General features: G+C 46.5%; 2 protein-coding genes across 12 annotated transcripts in view; one reads left to right on the forward strand and one right to left on the reverse strand.

The window, feature by feature from the left end:
* Window positions 1-2,445: 2,445 nt before the first annotated feature.
* On the forward strand, window positions 2,446-5,417 carry ISL2 (ISL LIM homeobox 2). Its single transcript, XM_065847732.2, has 6 exons — window positions 2,446-2,557; window positions 3,620-3,809; window positions 3,997-4,259; window positions 4,365-4,648; window positions 4,747-4,917; window positions 5,044-5,417. The coding sequence occupies exons 1-6, from the start codon at window positions 2,500-2,502 to the stop codon at window positions 5,158-5,160; spliced, it is 1,083 nt and encodes a 360-aa protein (XP_065703804.1). The 5' UTR covers window positions 2,446-2,499; the 3' UTR covers window positions 5,161-5,417.
* A 1,666-nt stretch (window positions 5,418-7,083) lies between these two features.
* Window positions 7,084-20,947, reverse strand: part of SCAPER (S-phase cyclin A associated protein in the ER) — a 151,807-nt gene continuing 137,943 nt past the window's right edge. For 9 of the 11 annotated variants that reach the window (XM_071813778.1, XM_065847607.2, XM_071813779.1 and 6 more), the window contains 3 exons: window positions 12,212-12,403; window positions 9,478-9,529; window positions 7,084-7,834 (listed from right to left, as the gene is read on the reverse strand). In XM_071813778.1, coding sequence (XP_071669879.1) covers window positions 7,740-7,834; window positions 9,478-9,529; window positions 12,212-12,403 — 339 coding nt within the window. In that variant the 3' untranslated portion in view covers window positions 7,084-7,739. The other 2 variants (XM_071813780.1, XM_071813781.1) reach the window with 2 other exon arrangements.

A 20,947-nucleotide genomic window follows, 5' to 3' on the forward strand; every position in this document is an offset into this window, starting at 1 on the left:
AGTAATTTTAAAGTTTTTCATACATCACCTAGATGAGGTTCAGGGTTTTCAGCATTTCCCTGGCAAGTCCATTTTTGGGGTTTTCTACTAAACTTCCCGTGCAGCACTGTCCACCCTGGTCCTACCTGCCTGGTCACAAACTGAGCTCAGTCCTACTGTACCTGCCTGGTGTCAGTACTGACAGAGGTGTGCCTGCAGAACAGCTTTGTGCTGGTTTGGAAAAGTTTGGCTGGCTCAGCTGTAACCTTTCCTATTCCTAAGCTGGTGGGAGGTTTGGAAGAGCAGAAAGGACCCTGCCCTCCAGTGAGAAAAAGGGTGATGCAACATGGAGCATCCCTGCCAAGCTGCTGTATTCTTGACATGTCTCATTCTCCTATCACTCTGACATTTTATTTTTGCATTTTATTGTTAACACATGCAGATGCTGACTCACTCAGGACTCCGTGGACTCCAGCCTGGGCTGGAGTCACAGTTCCACACCCCCTTTCCCACCAGACACCCAGGCATTGGCAGGACACCCCGTGCCACCCCATGGCCATGGCAGCACTGTGAAAGTTCCTGTCACCCATCCCACGGGATCACCCCTGTTTGAAGAGTCAGCCAAACTTTTCCAAAGCCCTTTGCATCCCTCACCTCTCAGCTCAGTTCTGCTGCTGGCAAATGAGCCATGCTGGTGGCAGACAGCAGTCAGACCACAAACCCTGACAGGCAGCAGGGCCACCCTGCCACTGCCACACAGGCAGGGGTCACATGGGGTTGCCTTGCCCTACCCTGAGAATGTTATTGCCACACCACATCTCTGCACCTTTGCACATGCAAGGGTGGGCAGGGATGCTCAAATCCCCTGGCAACACATGCCCCTGCTGACATGGGTACCACAAACACCATCCTGGTTCCCTTCTTGGCACCTGTGCAAACTTAAATGTTTGCTTTCAGTATCTGGGGTCATCAAAGGCATAGCAGGGGCTGGGGTCAGGCTGGGAAGAATGGGTCGAATAGTCAAATGCTAGATTATCCAAATCCTCCTCTCCTCCTCCTCAGCTTCTGAGATTTCATACCTACAGGGTGCCTGACTCATACAAAACCAAGTGCTTCAGCTGGAAAACCCATCCTGCATGCTTCCTCTGAGCAAAAGAAGCACAGCCTGCCCTTCCTGAGCCAAAATGTAATGTCACTGTGTCCTTCCCAAGCCATACAGATTGGTCTATGCCTGTCAAATTCTGTGTAAAAAATTAAAAAGGTGATTGTGAAGAGGGGAGGGGCAGGACCAAAGCCCAAAGACAGCAGCAACCTCAATTCCAGCACGTACAAGCTTTTATGGACCTTTTCAGCACATCATACTGCCGTGCTGTGAAGTCTTTGGGAATTTAAAATTGAGCCAAAGGCCGCTGAAGTGCTCTACCTATTTTTCTGCTAATGCACAGGAAGCCCACGGAGACCAGGGGGAAGGAGGGAGATAAAATGAATAGAAGGGATAAGAAAACAATAGGAGAGGTTCCGCTGCAAGAGCAGCACGGGATCAGGTGCATGAAAATGCGGTAAAATACTTTTTTTTCGTCTAATTTCAACTCATCGCGCAGCTATTGCCCTGGATGGCCGCCTCAATGATGCCGGCGGTCCCGTTCGGGTCCGTCGAGGCGGCGCTCCCGCGCACGCCCCTCAGCCAGTACTCGCTCCGCGAGCGCGCAGCCTTCAGCTGCCATCCACTGCGAAGCACCCTTCCCGTCTGCCGCGGGGATGCGGCTCTGCCCAGCGCCGGGGACTGTCCCGCCGCGCCCGTCCGTGGGTACCTGCCTGCAGCACCCGAAACGCCAGCAAAAGAGACAATGAAGTAAAAGACGAAAGAGAGGGACAAGAACAGAAAAAGGGAAATAAAGCAAAGAGAAAATAAAAGGCGTGAAGAAAATAATATAGAAAACAGGGCAAAAAAAGCTGAAACGGATCTCCATCTGCTAGGGCTACCGATGCCGCCGTCCCCTCCGTGTACAGACAGGGGGTGCACGGCGCTGGGCACCGTGCCAGGCGGTCGGAGGGTCCCGCAGGCGGCCGCGGCTGTCGGGTGAGTCCCGCGACTGTCGGGTGAGTCCCGCGGCTGTCGGGGCGCAGAGCACTGAGACGCACACCTTCCGTCCCTGCGGAGGAACTTCTTCCGCGGCGCACAGGGCCACCCGCCCCGTCCGAGACAGCGTCGCGCCACACGAAGCCGGGCTCCCGCGGGGACTCCGCGCCACTCCGCGCGCCACCGCGCGCCCATTGTTCACCACGGCCAATCCGCGGGCGCCCTCCCCGCGGCCACCAATCGCCTCTGGGGGCCGCACGGTGAGGTCAGCACCGCCCCCCCCCCCGGGCGGCCGGTGCGCGCTGACATCACGGCGCGGCCCGGCGGGGCGGGCCCGGGGGGGCGGGCGCGGCCCCCGCCCCGTGCGGCGCGGGTAGTGGTGGAGCGGCGGCGCCGCATCCCGCACCGCGCATCGCGGCCGGTGCGCAGGGGCCGCCCGCATGGTGGACATCCTTCTCCCGCGGCCGCTCCCGGGCGCCATGGGGGAGCCCGCCAAGAGTAAGTGCGCGCAGCGCGACGCGGCCGCGGGGCGGACGGGCGCGGTGGAGCCGCCGCGGGGCTCTGCGGGACGTTGCGGGGCCGGGCTCCGCGCCGCCGATGCCGTCGGACGGGCTGGCGGCCACCGCGCCGCCCCGGACCCGCGGGCGCGGTGACAGCACCGGGAAGGGCTGCGGCAGCGCGGCGGGCGCGGGCGGCTGCGGGCTCGGCCCGTGGCATGCCCGGTGCCGCTATTCCCGTTCGTGCCCAGCGCTCCCCGGCCCCCTCTGGCTCCATTTCTTACCGAATGCCTGTCCTTTAGACTGTCCGCGCTGCTGATGTCCTTTCTTTCTGCTGTTCCTATTTCTTTATCTCTTTTCCTCTGCTTTTCCTTCTCTCCTCTGCCTGTGTTATCGTTTTTCTTTCTTTCTCTCGTTCCGTGTTTCGGTTAGTCTTTTTAAAAAATTTCTCTTTCCGTTTTTATTTCTTTCTTTCTCTTTCTGTTCTTCTGGTTTTGTTTGGTTCTATTCCTCTTTCTGTCTTTTTGATTTCTTGTCTCTTACTGTTTTCATTTGTCCATGTTCTCGTTTTAGCTGTCTCTTTGCGGTTTTTTTTCACTGTTTCTTTCCTCTTTCTGTCATTCCCTTTTTTTCTTTCTTTCATTTTTTTTTCCTCAGCTTTTGATTTAGAGTTTCTGTCTTTTTTTTCCTCTTTCTGTCATTCCCTTTTTTTCTTTATTTATTTTTTTCCTCAGCTTTTGTTTTAGAGTTTCTGTCTTTCTGCTTTTATTTCCTTTTCCGAAATTCTACTTTTATGCCTCTGTCTTCCTGCATTTATTTCTCCCCATCAAATTTCCTTTTAAAAAAATTTCTGGCTGCATTTATTTCTCTCCTTTCATGTTTCCATCCTTTCTTTCTCTCCGTGTTTCTGTCTTTATTTCTATTTCTGCCTATTTTGCCAAAAAAAAAAAAAAAAGGAAAACAAAGGAAAAAAGTAAAAATAAGAAAAAAGTGTCTTTCCCTAATTCCTGGGGAATTCCTTGCACATCGCTGCCCCTGACTGTGCCCCGCTTGCTCCCGGCAGGGCGGCCGGGGCTGGCCCTGTGCGCGGGCTGCGGGGGCCGCATCCAGGACCCCTTCCTGCTGCGGGTGTCGCCGGACCTGGAGTGGCACGTCGCCTGCCTCAAGTGCGCCGAGTGCGGGCAGCCACTGGACGAGACCTGCACGTGCTTCCTGCGCGACGGCAAGGCCTATTGCAAGCGGGACTACAGCAGGTGACCCCGAATGCACCGGCGCTCGTTAAAAAAAAACAACCAAAGCCAAACCCGAAAAAGCACAAAAGCCCCTTGAAACTCCCTGAATTTCCCCCAAACGAAAACCCGACTCTTGGCCGCTGCCTGCCGCCCGGAGCCGCCCCGACGGCACGGCCGCGGGCCCTGACAGCGCGTCCCGTCCCCGCAGGCTCTTCGGCATCAAGTGCGCCCAGTGCCGGGCGGCCTTCAGCAGCAGCGACCTGGTGATGCGCGCCAGAGACCACGTCTACCACCTGGAGTGCTTCCGCTGCGCTGCCTGCGGCCGCCAGCTCCTGCCCGGCGACCAGTTCTGCCTGCGGGAGCGCGACCTGCTCTGCCGCGCCGACCACGGGGCGCCCCCCGACGGTGCCGCCGCCGCCCGCGGGCCGCGGAGCCCCGCGCTACCGCCCCCCGGCGCAGCGCACCTCGCAGGTACCGGCTCCCCCTTGGGACGGGCGGCGGGCGGCGGGCGGGGTGGGCGGGTGGTCTGCGGCGGGTGGTGGTGCTGACGGTGCGCACCCTCCTTGCCCGCCGCAGAACCGGTGCCCGGGCGGCCTCCCGCCCCGCGGCCGCCGGCACACAAGGCGGCAGAGAAGACCACCCGCGTGCGGACGGTGCTGAACGAGAAGCAGCTGCACACGCTGCGGACCTGCTACGCCGCCAACCCGCGCCCCGACGCCCTGATGAAGGAGCAGCTAGTGGAGATGACGGGGCTCAGCCCCCGCGTCATCCGCGTCTGGTTCCAGAACAAGCGCTGCAAGGACAAGAAAAAGTCCATTCTCATGAAGCAGCTCCAGCAACAGCAGCACAGCGACAAGACGGTGAGCGCCCGCCCGCTCCGCAGGAGAGAGAGGTGGGAGGGGGGTCCCGGGCCGGTGGGCTTGGGCGGCAGCCGCGCTGAAGCCCCGTGTGCCCGCAGAGCCTGCAGGGCCTCACTGGGACGCCGCTGGTGGCCGGCAGCCCCATCCGCCACGAGAGCGCCGTGCAGGGCAGCGCCGTGGAGGTCCAGACCTACCAGCCGCCCTGGAAGGCGCTCAGCGAGTTCGCCCTGCAGAGCGATCTGGAGCAGCCCGCCGCCTTCCAGCAGCTGGTGAGAGCCGCGCCGGGCCGCTCCGTCGGGTAGCGGGGGGAGGGCAGCCCCGGCCCACCGGGCCCGGGCGCTATGGGAGGGGAACGGGGGGACGGCGCCGGGCCCTCACCGCCACTGCTCCCCCAGGTCTCTTTCTCCGAGTCCGGCTCCTTGGGCACGTCCTCCGGCAGCGACGTGACCTCGCTGTCCTCCCAGCTCCCCGACACCCCCAACAGCATGGTGCCCAGCCCGGCCGAGACGTGAGGCCGCCCGGCCGCCCGCCGTCGCGGGACTTCCGCATGCCTGCGCTCCCTGCATGAGACACCCGGCCCCGGGCCGCTCCCAGAGCGCCGGACAAACGCCTTTGTTTTTTAATTATTCTTATTTAAAAACAAACAAAAAATATGTTACTGACGGCCAAAAAAACACCAGGATCCTCGCTGCCTTCACTAGACCGGAGAGAGAGCCCCCGCCCTGGTTATTTCGTTATTTTGGATTTTTTCCCTGCGGATTTCGATGTTTCTTTCCCCCAAAGAAACGCGGATTTCACCGCTGGAGCCCGGCACGGTGACAGGCTGCCTCTCCCGCCACTTTTGCCGGCGACGGCTTTTCTTCCCTTTTTGGAAGGGAAAAGAAAAAAAAGATACAATACGAAGTGGGGAGAGACTCCCCTGGCGTGCGCGCCTTTCCGCGGCTGCGGAGCCGCGCCATCCAGCCTCATCTCACGCCGATGCCTCCCTCGGGCCGTGGCGCCCGGCCCCGCATGATCGCTGGAAAAACGGGACACGGAAACGAGACTTTTTAACGGGAAAACCAGTACTAATTATGTTATCAGTGGACGGAGGACGGATTGTTTGAGCCTTTAACGAACAAAAGTAAGTTATTGTTATTTATTGTCAGAGTCGGCGGTTGAATAGTGGGATTAAATATTTTGGACTTAATAAAAAAAGAGAAAGAAAGAAAAGGAAAGGATTGAAACGAAAAAAGCGGCGGGAGGGTGGCGGCGGGGGCCGGCCGTGTGCGAAGCGGTCGGCTCGGGGCGCGGAGCGGGTCGCGGAGCGGGTCGCGGAGCGGGTTGGGGTGCGGGTCGGGACGGGCGCTGGCCGGCTTTGCCTGCACGGCCTCCCCGCACCGCGCTAATCGGCTTTCCCGACCCGGACCTCTTATTTATAGCCGGGGAGGCGGAGCGCAGGTTTCCCTTTCGGGGCAGCCCCCGGGTCCGGCCGGGTCGAGCCCGCACCTGCCGCGGTGAGGGGCCGCCTCGCCTTCTCCCGGGGCCGGCGGGACCCGGCCGTAGGGGTTCCCCCGGGGTGGCGGCGGCGAGCCGAGCCGAGCCGTCCCCTCTCGTACACTGATCCCCCAGTCTAGACGGAAACGGCGGCTCCTTATCTGCGTTTGGCATCACCTGGGAGCGCGGCTCCCGCTCCCTCCCCGTCACCCGTGCGGGAATGATCTCAGGGCCGGCTCTCGGCGGGACCGCAGGCCCGGGCAGCCTCACACCACGGCGAGCCGCCCCCGCGTCCCCTCCCCGGGCAATCGGCCTCGCGCCCTCGGGGAGGAGGGAGCGTGCTGGGCCCTACCCGAGTCCCCGAGCTGGTGGGGACGGCTCTACCGCCGCGAGGGGCTGAGGCTGCGGGTGTGCAGGCACTGGGCCCCCCGGGGGAGCTGACCCGCGCGGCCCACCGGCGCTGCCGTCGGGGCGCACGGGGCACTCGGGCTGCCATGGCCGCCTCAGTCAGGGGATGCCGCCGGGGCGGGCGGTCCCTCGGTCCGGGGACAGGTGAGAAGGGTCTCCCGCCCCCGCCAACCCGGCCGCGGGGCCCCGAGTTACCCGGCTCCGGCTGGATCCAGTTTCGGCTCCTCGCGCTCTCTCGGGCCTAGATCGAGACGAGCTGTTCCCGTCACGTTAAGCGGGGCCGCCCGGGCCGTAAATCCGCGGCGGCCTCGCCGGCATTGCCGCCGGCGGCTCAGGTGCGGGCCGAGCCCGGCCGGCGAGCGTTCCGCGGCCCGGGGCCGCGAAGAGGGGACAGTCCCGGTCCCCACGGCCGCGAGGCGCCGGCGTCCCGGGAGCGGCGGGTCCTGCCGGCCCGTTCCCTGAGGGAGCCGCTGCGCACGGCCCGGGGCGTCGCGCGCCCCCTCACAGCCGGGGCCTTCGGCGGGAAAATAAACCTGACCGAGACACGCCGCTGTTGTTACGTTTTAATTTTGTTTCGTGGAACTTTCACCGTTAAGAAAACACAGAGAGGTTTAAACAAGCGTTATTAAAGTCTTATTGAAACGTTAAAAATGCGTGTGGTTTAAAAAAGAAAAAATCCGTATTGCATGACTAATCCCAAATCACCAAAAAATTATGACTGAACTTTCCTCAGAGCCAAATCTGACAGATTATTTAGACTTTTGATTAACTGGAAAGACATGTTAGGAGTTTTTTTTTCCTCTGAGCATTGTGTTGCTTATGGTAATTCAAACACACCAACATTTGTAACACAGAAGTCACACTACAGACAGAATAAGTTACTTTATTACAAGATATATAGAACATGTTTTCTCTATTTGCAATCTTATTTCAGCAGTTCTGCAGTACAAGTGCCACCACATCTCAGGGCAGAAAATACCCAAATAATGACACAGGATATGTGAATGAAACGAACTCAAATTATCAAAATTATAAAACAGAACTTGAAAGTATCTACAGTACTTATGATATAAATAGTGCAAATTATATATCTACAGCGTAAGTACTTAGAGTATCAAAAACTTCTCAGAAGAGCCTTTTAAAGAAGGTAGTCAGCAGGAATCGGTCAGCATGACAATATTAGGGATTATAAAGCCAAATACAACACTTATTTTTTCAAGAAGAACTGTCGAGCTTCTTCCCAGGACTGGCGGGGGAATCTGTTGGACAGCTCAAGATAATCTTGAGAATTGAAAAATTTTTCTGTTGAAGACAAAAGATAAATTTACCAAGTTATTATCTCTCAAGATAGCAATAAAACAAGAATAACGAAAACGCGGCAAATTCAAATACTTCAAGTCGTTTACTTCTCCCACCAAAAACTTCTCAAATTATGGGGTAATGTTACTGTCGAGCTCCAGACATCGAGGTTTGGCTTTAAACACGGGGGCAGAAGGCCCTGATGAGCAAAGGCTTAGATTTTTAAGCTTCAGGATCAGGCTCTCTGCTTTACGCACAAGAACATTATACATCTTTACACATTTTATGTTCTCAGACCCACTGGGGAGCGGTTCAGCCTCGTTCAAGTCTGTGCAGCTCTGCTCAGCAGCTTCTTTCTTCACAACGTGCTGCGGAGGAGTTCTGCTCCCCGATTCCCCCAAAGCTCGCAGCACGACTGCACACGCAGCTCTTACTCGTACAAGCACCGCTGGTGACGTGAACAGGACTACACATGCGTGCACAGGTCTGTGGGGTCCGGCCCTGCGAGCAGCATGTTGCAGCGCAGCGCCCAACAACAGAGTCTGTGCTTCAAGTCTTGTTCCCAGCAGCGCTATTGTTCCCATTTGTTGTTTTGGGGACATTGCCCTTCACATTTAAGTGATAAAATGGACAAAAAGAACCCTGCTTATACTATTATTAAGTCAGCTTTTTTGCAACTGGGGAAATGTTTAGAAATCACAGTCACATGTCACCATACACTCATCTTAGTTTGAACGTTCGTTCAGTTTGAATAATGAAAATAAAAAGCCGATTTCCACTTGGATTTTAGACGTTTCTCAAGGAGATTCTCATGCAAACAGAATCCTGGAAAGTCTGTGCTGCAGACACTGCATGAGGCTGCTTCAGACCAAGAGGTGTAATGTTGACAGTAAAAATCTGCAAATTTTATATTTTATTATTTAAACACAAAGCTGATGTTTTATACCTAGAACTGCTAATCTTCCACCAAATGTTCAGCAAAATGGTGGTGGATTTCTGCTTGCTATGAGGGAGAAATGACTGTCTGAGCGACGTACTTTGTATAAAATACAGGTGACTCAAGAGCAGGTTCCCATCAACACACCTGAATTTCAGACGTGTTTAATAAGTAATAGCCATCTTAGCTAAGAACCTTTCAAATGTTTAGCCTAAAGAGGTTAACTGCATTTTACAGTATATTTACAACAACCAAGCGAAAAAAACCCCAAACCCTCCCAACCCTTCTACAAGCTGACAAACTTTACAGGATAACTGCAGGACAGTATTTTAGTAACTTTTGGCTCCCTGGGTGTGTTGGCACGGCTGCGTGGCTTCTGCAACCTAAAACTTTTGAAGGTAGCCTTTGTGACAGCTAATTAAATACGTGCACATACAGTATCACATTTTAAGACATGATACCACGTAGGCATTCAGTAAAGATTAACAGCGTGAATTCCTGATACGATGAGTAGCAGACTGAAAGACACGTACTTTTTAAGTCAGATTGTAAGTCAGAGAGCCTCTCCCCAAACTGTGAAATCCTTTTGCAATTTACCATATTTCTTAAATCGTGATGCAGATTCAAAAACTTTAAATCATAGTAAAATACAGCATTTACACATTTTGTTACCCAGTTGCTACTCTGTTGCATTTAATTGGACACATACCCCTCTGCTGAGATAACTGATTATCCATTTGGCTTGAACTCTGTGCAAAATCCTACAAGGGGAAAAAAATACAGGTATCAGGTTTTCAGATCTTACATTTGAGGAATTAAAGCAACATCTTAAAGTCTTCTCGGTCACTCAAAACCACTAATACTGCAGCAAATCTGAAAATTAACAAAATCTGGACGGTTTGCTATATATCAGAACACTGCCAGCATTTAAATTCTATCATACATAGCGGATTTTTATACCTTTATTTATATACTTTTTGGAAAAAAATACACAACAGAAACAACAGGGTTTTAATATCTTCTTAGGAAACAGCTATTATCATAACTTTTTAATTAAGAGAACATTTACTATGGCTGTGTTATTTTAAAAACAAATGGTGTTTTAGATTCATGCTCCTGGTTCCAAATTCACTCTTATAGAATTCTTGAATTCTCCCAATTTCATCATCTGTGTTTCCCGGTGACCCGGGAGCCCGAGGTCTCGATCTCCTGAGAGTAAGTGAAGTTCTTCCACAGCCGTGATGAGCTCCGGTCCCACCGCAGCCAGCCGGGCGGTGAGCGGTCCCCGCGGCTGCGGACGGGATGGGGCTGTCGGATGGGATGCGGCTGTCAGACGGGATGTGGCTGTCGGATGGGATGCGGCTGTCGGACAGGATGCTGTGTCCTCCGGAGTCAGCAAGGACATCGCCTGTGCTGGGGACAACGCGGGAGTGTGCAAGGCGGCTGCCCCAGCACTGAGATGGCTTTTAGGATTCCTATCTGTTCTTTGAGTACGCACTGGGCACAGACGGTATTACTTGACATAAGAAATACAGTTTAGCAAGTAATGGATACTCCTAAATGTTTTTTAATTATTTCGGCACATCTAGAAACAGAAGTAGCAAAAATAAGAAGGATGATGCAAACTTCAGATGACGGAAATGAATCCATTGGTAGGGAGGTATAATGTGGGTCGTTATAAAATCCAGCAATCATTATCCTTTAATTTACGCTGCACACATTTAACACACTGTATTTAAGTGTTATATTTGTACACACCACCAAACTTTTACGTAAACAGGACTTCTTTTTGCATTCCCTGGCACAGGAAGAATCTCATTTTCTAGTCACGGGGAAACATTTTACAGTCTGTCCCAAACCTTTCACTGAAGCAAATGAGAGATCTGCTTGACAAATAGCAGCGAGTTGAAATAAAAGTGCAGAGTCAAATCTGTGCTGTGTGTGCGGGTATCTGAGCATTCCCTGGTTCCTTTCAAAATCGTTCTCTGTGTGTGTTGAACATTTGGGATTAGATTTTTAAATGGATAAAATACTAAAGTACCAGTGAATCAGCAAAGATGCGACACTTTACAGCACATGAGGATCTTCCATATTTTAATATAACACCTTTTTTTAAAGCTTGCAAGGATAGTACGTGGACTTGGCATCTAACATATACCTCTAATTGGAAATCAAATTAATAATGTTTGCTTTTGTAAATATGCTTTGCTGTAGCTACTGGTGATTTAAATGCCATTCTCTCTCTTATAGCACAGAAATCAAGGTAAATAACCTTAACTATTTATATACAGAACACTGGCCCCCACTCAGGTTTTTTGGCTGAAAAAAAACAAACTAAACTTGCTGCATTTACTCATAACGCTTAAATTACTTTTTGCCACTGCAACTTCTACACTGAAATCTGTAGTTTCACTATAAGAAAGTCAAAGATGAATTACAGCTTTGTATTTAACCAGAAGTCCATTACTATATAGCAAATTATTTTAATACTAAGTTCCAACCTCTTTTTTTTTTTAAAACTCCTATGCAATTATTTTAGTATTAAAAGGATAAAAAGTAGTTGCACTCAGAAGTTTGATGTTATGCTAAGACTTTCAGTAAATATTTAGTTCTTGGGCCTTCTCTCCCAAATCCGCGTAGCCTACCCTTGGACTGGCTGTAAAGCATTAGGAAAAAGAGTTTGACTAATGTTTCTGTATCAACAATGTAACTTTCAGGTGACCGATACAGTCACTAGACTCCTAAAAGCATATTATTTTTTACTAGTGAAGTGTTTACGAAAACCGCATTTATTAATTGGAGACAGTCAATAAAATGTATGGAAGACGTAAGGCAAGCATAAAATCTGATACATAGAGCACGGCATACAAATTTAGACAAAAGGAACAAAAATGCTTTAAATCCTTATTCAAAACAGTATTTGTAATGACCTCAGTGGCTTACTGTCAAAAATAAAGATTGCAAGATTAGACCAGTAACATATGTTCTGTGTATTTTCTGCATAAAATATATACACTTCTGTTTAGTTCTCTCTGTAAATCTAATGTACACAGTATACAACTGTACATTTGCATGTAAACAGATTAATATACATATTTCAGATTTGCTATGTGTGGTAGTTTTTAAAAAATAAATATTTTAAGAATTGTCTTGTAATAGCAGGATCTACATCAAATCTTCCCAGTACATGCAGTAACTTTAATGCAAACAGGATTCTGCATGTGATAGTGAGAACCTGAACTACTCGGTAACCTTTTAGTGTTATAAGATGCCTCAAGTACAGGAATAATCTGTGGTTTGAAAAGAGCTACAGAGAATCTTAAAGTACTTCAATGCTGTTTACTTGTTTTACTGAAGTCAAACGATTCCCATAGACACAGGAAAGGCGAGAAAACCGGCCGCAGTTACCCTGCCCACGGCTGGTACGTTACTGCAATAGCTACCTGAATGAACGTGGCCAGCAAAATCGAACTCATCTCCTGCTCCAGGATGATCTTGTTCTGAGGGTTATTGTAACAAGCAGCTATCAGCGAAGGGAAGAGCACTTTGATTAAACGAGGATCACTGAAATACTGGAACGGCAACTGGCATAGTTTTTGCAGCACCGTGGGGTGACGGCCAGACTGTACAATGATCTGAAAACACAAACGCAACAAAATTAAAACACGTGATCTATCTGTTCTCTTCCTGTTAACCACCAAGGCTGTTGAAGTCATGCTAAAAAAATGAGTACGGCTAAGGAATAAATACTAAAAATAAAGCTTATAACGTTTAGTCCAAGTAACTTCTGGTTTAGTGTGCGAGGATCATTTTTATTGCAGAGGAACACAAAGAATTTCAGACTGTGAAACTTCTTTTTCCTGCATCACCCAAAACCACAGCAAGTAAATGAGAAGGGGATTAATCTGTAGGTTATGATAAAATAGATAATACCTTCATTCAAAAGACAAAGAATTACAGCGAAGGGACAATTGTAAATCAGAGCTACGAAACAAAAACCCTCAACCCCTGCCGTTTAAACACAGTAAGCACGTCTTTAGGAGGAAAAAAAATCAAGAAAGAGCCCACGAGGACTGTAACCCCCCCGAAGCTCGATCGTCCTTTGCTAGAGAGCTCTCTGGCAATTCGAGCGGACTCTGTTTCAGGGTAGATGTCTGCCACGCATTCTCAGGCACCAAAAAGAAAAGGTGATTGTAAGCTGCACAGCAAGGAGTTTCAGTAAGTAGAGCCTCAGAAAGATCCTCCCATCTCTATTTCTTATCTCAGTTTCTATCAGTGCCATTGACTCTAAAAGGAGAATTGTTTAGATAAATGGGACTGTTGTCATGAAGCAGGCTAAGTTTACAACTGCGTACATCTGAAGAAATAAGGCAATGCTATTGCTGGTCTCCTGCAAAGGAACCTTTCCAATTTACTTGATATTCTTATAAAGTCTCTGTGATAAACTAAAAAATGCCCAAATCGGACCTGTTTCAAGTAACCTTGATTAGACAATTATAATATGAAAGAGCTGTTTGACCCAAAGTTGGCTTTTCGGCATAGGAGGAAGCTCCTATAAGGTTAGAACACTGTAAAACTTAGGGTCATGACTGTAAATTGTACTTGGAAAAACACAATTTTACAGGTACACACCCAGACAAGACTGCATTCAAATTAAAACCAGAAGGACAGAAAGAAGCACTTCAGACCACAGGAACATAAATTACAGGGATTTACAAGTTTTCAAAGCACTTTTAACAATACCTTCAGAGCACACTCTCAGTTGATAATGTAGTTCAGTTTAAAAACAAGATCAACAAAGCAATAGTTTGCATTTTTTCAGTTCAAGGAAGAGAGATACTTTCAAAAAGACCTTTCAAAATACTGGTAGAAATGTCTTAATGCCTTTAAAGACAGGAGGATTTTTAAAAGGCAGTCAAATATGTGACACTTGAGCACACATTCAGCCCTTGTTTTGAGGAAAATATCACTGGTGCATTTGGATGATCCTGAAGTTCGCTATCGGTTACCACCCTGTAAGCGAGAGGGAGCCTTCCTCATTTGTGATTATTATTTCAATTTTAAATTAAATGGAGGGGTTACTACGTAAATCTATGTTTTTCTATGGTAAATTCTACAATCAGAAAAGTACTTAAAAGCAATCGTACTAAAATAACTACAATTGGTATTTCTGATCTAGGACAGAACAACAGAACTCTTGATGAACAAGCAGAGGAAAAGAAAGTTTTGGGAGTTCTCATTTTTCATTTCAAACTTCACTTCAGCTGTTCTGAAAATGCCACGGATAATTAGTAAATTCTCATCAAACTAACAGTGTCGATACCCAAACAGCTTTCACAGAATTATTATTTCATTATAATTTTCTTCTCAACATTTTCACTACTATGATGTTATCAACATGAAAGATAGGAAGGTATATACAAAAGCTGCCGATTGTTTTAATCTGGTATTTATTACATGTGGAATCAATTTAACGATTTCAGCTCATTGCAGTAATGCAGCTACTAAACCTGATACACTATATTATGTACTCTGAGAAAAAAAATCATGAGTCATCCCTTACTGGAAAAAAACCCAACAAATAAACCTCTAGCAGAGCACGTTCTCCTTGTTTCACTGTCAGCTGGTGGAGAGAGTACAATCCAACTTGCTTTAGCAACCAGCAACGAAGAAAACAAATGAAAGCCTTGCCTATGACTTCTTTATGGTGGAGAAATACTTCTCTTGACTTTTTTTTTCTGTTTTGAAGCAGTCACTTGGCTGAACGATCCCAGGAAGATCTGCAGGCCTGCAATGCTCATAAAATACTCTTAATACGAGACAAAAACTCCTTACTGAAATCCCGTGCAGAAAGCTCGCTTTTCCTCCTGTCACATACTGGAATCCAGACACATTTACCTAGAATCAGCTTTTCTTGTTGCTCTCTCTCTAGCCTGAAAGTCAGATATGCCTGTCAAACAGAACAAGATCCTAATTAAATCACTGCATTTCTGTACAGCCAAGCATTTAAGCACCTGCTTAATTTCAGATACATGCCTAGGTTCCATTAATATTTGCTTGTGGTTTTATTTTGCTGAATTGAGACCTATCGAATTAGTACAAGCTACATTTATTTATTTTTTTTAATCCAGAGCAGGAAACTCACATTAATGTTTTCCATATTTCATTAAAAATTTTTGCTTAATCTCAACATTTATAGATATTCATACAACTTTATTGGTTTGCCTGTGCTTAGCTGTAATAAATTCCAAACAAGATGCACCTGCTTAGCTTATTTTTGGCCCAATACAGTAAACATCTGAATAATCCTCTGAAGACCCAAACTATGCACAGGCAAGAGACATAGCAAATACGCTTCTGAATTGCTATTTCATGATGAATTAATGAAGGGTTTTTTTGTGCTACCAGCCAAACTCAAGAGCCCACTCCATTTCCGAGGTGGGGCCCCCGCTGCGGAGCGTGGCGACGTGATTCGGGGCTAGCACACCACAAGCCACTGGCCAAGGGCACCGTTTACTCTCCACGTAAAAGCCCGCTGAAAATGAGGGGCTAGAGCAGTTTCAGTCCTTTATTGTGCTGAACTGAAGCAACCTCTACACCTCATGAGTTGTTATCAAGGCTGCACAATACATGCCACTCCAATATCAGATTTTTACTTTTGACCTTTGCTAAAAGTCACCTTTAAGAATACAATTTTACACTGTCTGAATTGCCAGCTTTCCTACAGCACGGACACTACTGAGTGCGCACTAGCTGGCTGTCCAGCACAGTGACTGATGTGATGACCTGTGCGAACTTTTTACTGAGCAACACCTTTCAAGGCTGCCCATCAGTTATCTTCTGTCACTCCCACCAGTTTATAGCCTTCTACAGGTCCCGCTAATTTGCTTTATCTCCAATAGCCAGAGGGTCAGGCATTCTGTTCTGCCCTACCAGGCAATCCACGCTCCCGTGTGACTCTTTGCAAAGTGCACTCTGCACTCGCCAGTGCAATAACCACCCTGATCCACTGTATTCCTGAAGTTTATCACTTAGGAAAGCATGATTCACGATTTCCTAAGTCTCTAGATAGAATCCATTTTTTCCTCAAGTTTACTTGGGCCAATATTCAGTGTACAGTATATTGCTTCCCTAGTTGCTGCAGTTCTAGCTGTGAATGTCTGAAGCAGCGTAAAAGTCAGTCTTTCAAAACAGACTCCAATGACAAAAGCCAGCAATATGCCACACAGCACTTGAGCAATAAAAAAGGACAATCAATCAAAGAATTAAAAGCTCCCTGTGGTATGGAACAGTAATAAAGTTGTGAGGGGAACTCATCATTTTGCTGGGAGATAAGGTTTTCCCTGTCTCTTGGGTAGGGGGTCTGGCTGCAGACTGAGGTGACTGCTGGGGGATGTTCCACGCTGGACTGCCCGTTCCTCCTCGGGTTCCCCAGGAGAGCTCCAGCAGCCGTTCTGCTCCCGGCACCTCGCACCGGAGATCTGCCCAGGGCCAGAGGTCTTTGCTAGGGAACTAAAAAACCACACGGACCCAAATCACACGGGTATGATTTTCCTCTGGGTAGCAAAGGGAATGTTGCAGCTCATTTATTTTTTTCTGTGAAGCTCCAAGGGCCCAAAAATAACTTTCTGATGATCCTGCAGGAATGAGAATCATAGCAAGGTGACTCCCTTCATTGCTTGCAAGGGCAATGCACAGTGCAACCTTTGCATGAGAACTAGCAAGGCAAAGATGTTTTAATGAACACCTTCTAATTCTATTTACACACTCACTCTTTCTCTATTTATTTGTCTTTCACTTAATCTTTCTCTATATTCCTTTCGTCATGAATGAAACCTAGAATTACTTTTAAAATGAATATGTATGATTTTTTTGGTCACAGCAGAGTACTAAAATCTTCACCATAGGATCCAGATCTTTTGAACAATTCAGCAATGATACAGGTACATGTCAAATCAGAAGTAAAACCGTACCAAGACAGTGGTTAATTTTACAAGAAAAAATCAGAATCCTCTAGCCTTTGAAACTATTATCTTCACAATCAGATAACCAAGTTTATAAGCATCTTGTAAGTAATAAACAGGACTTTCATTGAGAAAACTAAAATGTCAGCCAGAAAGTCGAAGAATGACTGGTATGTAAAACACTGAACAAATATTAGCCAAACTGAAGTTAACTGATAATTCATGTATTCATATCATTCATATATTCACATCCTAAGTAGACGTGCAATACAGACGCATGGTACTAATTATTCAAGAACTAGTAGTTCAACCAAATGGCTTTTGTAACTGCCGAGTAGTATGTTTGGTGGCAATCTACATTTTTGTTTCCAAGCCATAATAGCACACAATTCAGCTATGTACATATGCAAAGCATTAAAAAGAAGAGAAACTAATTGAATTCAAAACTTTGCCTTCAACCTTCTAGAGATTTAAAGAAGATTATGGTCACAGACCGGTTTTCAACAGTTCTATGCATGTATGTTAAATATTGTCAGATATTTTACTACAAGTAACAAAGAAATAGTTCAGTCTCAGACCAAGGACTTTTTTACTCCTTGTGTACTACGGAAGGTTAGTCCAGGATTACTGCAGAGTAGAAGTGCTGATTTTTAGAGCAATATTTAGTCTAGTTCTACTGATGGATTTAGGTTTTCTTGTTTCACTTGGACATCTGCAGCTCTGGAAAGACATAATTCATGTCAGTTATTTCTGTCCATACATATCATAAAAACACTGGAATTATCTTTCAAAGAGGCTAATTAATTTTCTGGTCAGGAAGAACAGGAAACCAGCGGCAAGCTTTTTGTCTATACGAAGGCAAAACAAAGAACTGAGGAGTATTCAACTGATTGAGAAAGAAAGCTACGTTCTCAGTGAACTAAACTCTGCTAGACCACACAATCATAACAGTATGAATCAATTATTACCATTTACTGAAGATTATCCATACACTTAGAAAGCTACAAAATATTAATTACGTGTCTAAAATGATCATAATATTTATCTTTCTAGTCAATTATTTCCTCAAATGTTGCTCCTCAACCCCTCAAATAATTTAAAAAATCCCAACACAGTGTTCCAGATTTTAAAAATGACCTGGTTTAAACCTGGCAAGAATGTGTTCTCCTCCAACTAGCTAGACAGTGGTCAGGTTAACAAGTCCAAGCCTAAGGCCACACCAGGGTATGTTTTTAACTGACTGAAGCAGCTTTCCTAGGCACGCAAGGCAACTGATAAACAAGGCAGCACATTTGCTGTGGGACCATTTGCTACATCCATTTTGGCGTGACAAGCAATGCTGCCAACGATAATCCATCGTTCCAGGGTCCTTTAAGTCCAGGGCTGGGGGATCCAGCTGGTGCTGGCCCTCAGGAACTGTGGGGCACACAGCAGAGCCCCAGCCTCAGCCCAGCCCAGGAACATGGGCCTGGACTGCCACCGGGTTTGTTTCTTTGTTGGGAGACTTGCTGAAGACTTCTCACAAACACAGCTGGACGACATGATTTAAGTGTTACCAAATAGAAACACTGCATGTGGGCACTTTTCCTAGCAGATCCTGTAACTTATTTGAGTTTTCATTTTCATTCTGTAGTGCTGCCCCCTGATTTCCTTTATCACAGATTTCTCATTTCCATTAGGACAATGATTCTGCAAAAGCTCAGTTTTTGTTAAGCCAACACTTCACTGAAGTTACCAGCAACACTTTTCTACACAAAGATGTACAGGGGTGCTTTCCACACAGCTAACAGAAAAACTCACAGCAGCCTGCATGCTCTCCCACATCTCTCCTAGTAGCCACATGGTTACTCTGTCTGTCTGCTCACATTGCCTTCCAGAAATCAGCTACACAAAAATATCAGAAGACACAAAAAATCAATGTCTTCAGATGTTAAATGGATAACATTGTTTGCTTATTATTTGTGTTCCTTTTGCTATATCTTAACGTTATGCTGCTAAACTATGCAAAACCAATGCAGACTGCCAGGGCACAGCCACCACCCATCAGAGCTGCAGGGGCAGGGGATGCTCATCTATCTCAGAAGGTGGAGACAATGTCCAGCAATTCGCAGCTGCCATCTGAGGACCTGGAACTGCACAGGTGCTGCCAGGTTTCCCAGAAGCAGAGGAATGTTTGCTCGGCCATAGTGTAGCAGGAAAATAATGTGACTTACAGGTTCTTTCTGTAGCCTATCGGTTTCTTTCATTCACAGAAGAAAGGAAAAATTGCTTCTTGCTGCTTTAAGATGGCAGAGAAAGGAGAAAGATTGCCAAGGTGAGAACTTGAATCTGTAGCCACAAAAACTCCCAGAAGTCAAAATACGAACAAAATCTTGCAAGTTATTTCAGTGCAGCGCTCTCGTGTGACCAACTCTGCTCAACAATGCTGCGTTCTTAGTATTCTACAGTCCAGCTGGCGTTTTTTAGTAATTTTGACCACGTGTTAGAAGTCATAGATCTTTATCAAATGAAAAGTGAGGCAAAATTATGCTAATGTGAAGTGGATACAAGAAAATAGAGCTGAAACATAACTTTGCAAAGTTTAAACTTTCTGAAGCTAAATCTTCCTCAGTTCTAGGAGAGAAAAAACTACTAATGAAACAGTGTATTCCATAGGTACTTAGAAGCAAATACAGTGATTACCAGCAAACTGCCTTAACTTTCTAGAAAAACATCCTTCTCAATAGAATTTGCCTTTTTATTTTCTAATGAAACGAAGCATTAAAATGTGCTCTTTTTCCTTCTTGACTGTGCTCTTCTGTTATCAAGTATTTCAGGTTCAGATGTAATTTTCTTAGAACAACTCAGACTGAAAAGCAAATGTTTCTCTAAGGGGCACTCTTTGCCTTTTTCACTATCTCGTATGACCTACGGTTTCAAACTTGAACATGGCCATTATAAACATTTGGATCTTAACATTGTACTGTTGGTATGGGAACTATTAGTGTTTCTTTTCTATTTATTTATCATTTATATAAATGTCAATTCTAATTTGTACAAACAACTAATAACTATTGAACAGGAACTGTGCTTCTAATCTCTGTAACTACAGTATTCCATCAAACAGTTAAACCCTTTTGTTTGATGGCAAGTTATTTATAACTCTGTAAAAGAAATAAGTCTTTATATTAGTAGTCCAGAGTTTCTCTTCAAAGTTAGATCTGCATTATTTCTTTGCTTCTATGTAAACAGATCTCATACTGCTAGTATTTAATCAGCAGAATATGTCACCACTTCGGCTCTTCTTCTGTTTTAAGGTCAAGCTCTTTTCTTTCCATTTTGCAAACTCCACTATTGCCAAGGCTCTGAGCAAAGAATGTTCTAAATTCCTCCTAATATTTACCAGGAATCGGAGCACCACTTCCATGCAAAAACAATGTTCCAGAATGCTACATTCAAATTAAAAATAAGAATTTTATCTATTTGAAAAATTCTGGCGTTTATTTTCTTAACATCACATGTAAGCTTTCAGAGAGAAGATAACAGAGTTCAGAAATAACATCAGTCTTCCTATAAACCACATTATGAGCATTGTCCCTTTCGAGCTGGCTCTATGGTTTAAGCACAGAGATTCACTGGTGCTCTGTGTATACACAGCAAAGAAAAGAAATGATCTGAGCGGTTTTTGTGTAATCATCCTAAGCCACCTGAACATTTAGGATAAGACAATAGCACATGCAAGCAGTGATGCCATAAAGATGGAAAAATGTTTATCAGAAGTGATGCTAGTGGGAAATGTACATAAAGAAGTTCTTTATAGAAAGCTCTTGAAAAAATGTCACCCAAAGTGACAACTAACAAGTCATCTTAGTTATAAGACAACAAATGAAGTATATATAGACTCAATTCAGCAATAAATAGGTAAATAATAATAATAATAATAAATAAATAGTACATTCTGTCTTCTGGCTCCCACAATAAATGCAAAGGGTTTGAAGATATCTGATCATCAACTAAAAAGCCTGTGAAACTTGGAGCCACCAGACATGTTACAGAGCTGGCTGAGGAAAAGCTTCACATGGAGAGAGAGGAAAAGCTTCAAATAGAGAGCAAGAAAAAGTACTTTTCTGCCACAAAAAATGTGCTACAATTTACCCATTACTACAGAGAGAGGAAGGTGAGCAAGATTTTCCACAGTACTCACTTTGCAAGATTTAATGCATTTTGTTTTTTCTT

Source organism: Patagioenas fasciata, chromosome 12, assembly GCF_037038585.1.
Source record: "Patagioenas fasciata isolate bPatFas1 chromosome 12, bPatFas1.hap1, whole genome shotgun sequence".
Classification (NCBI taxonomy): Eukaryota; Metazoa; Chordata; class Aves; order Columbiformes; family Columbidae; genus Patagioenas; species Patagioenas fasciata.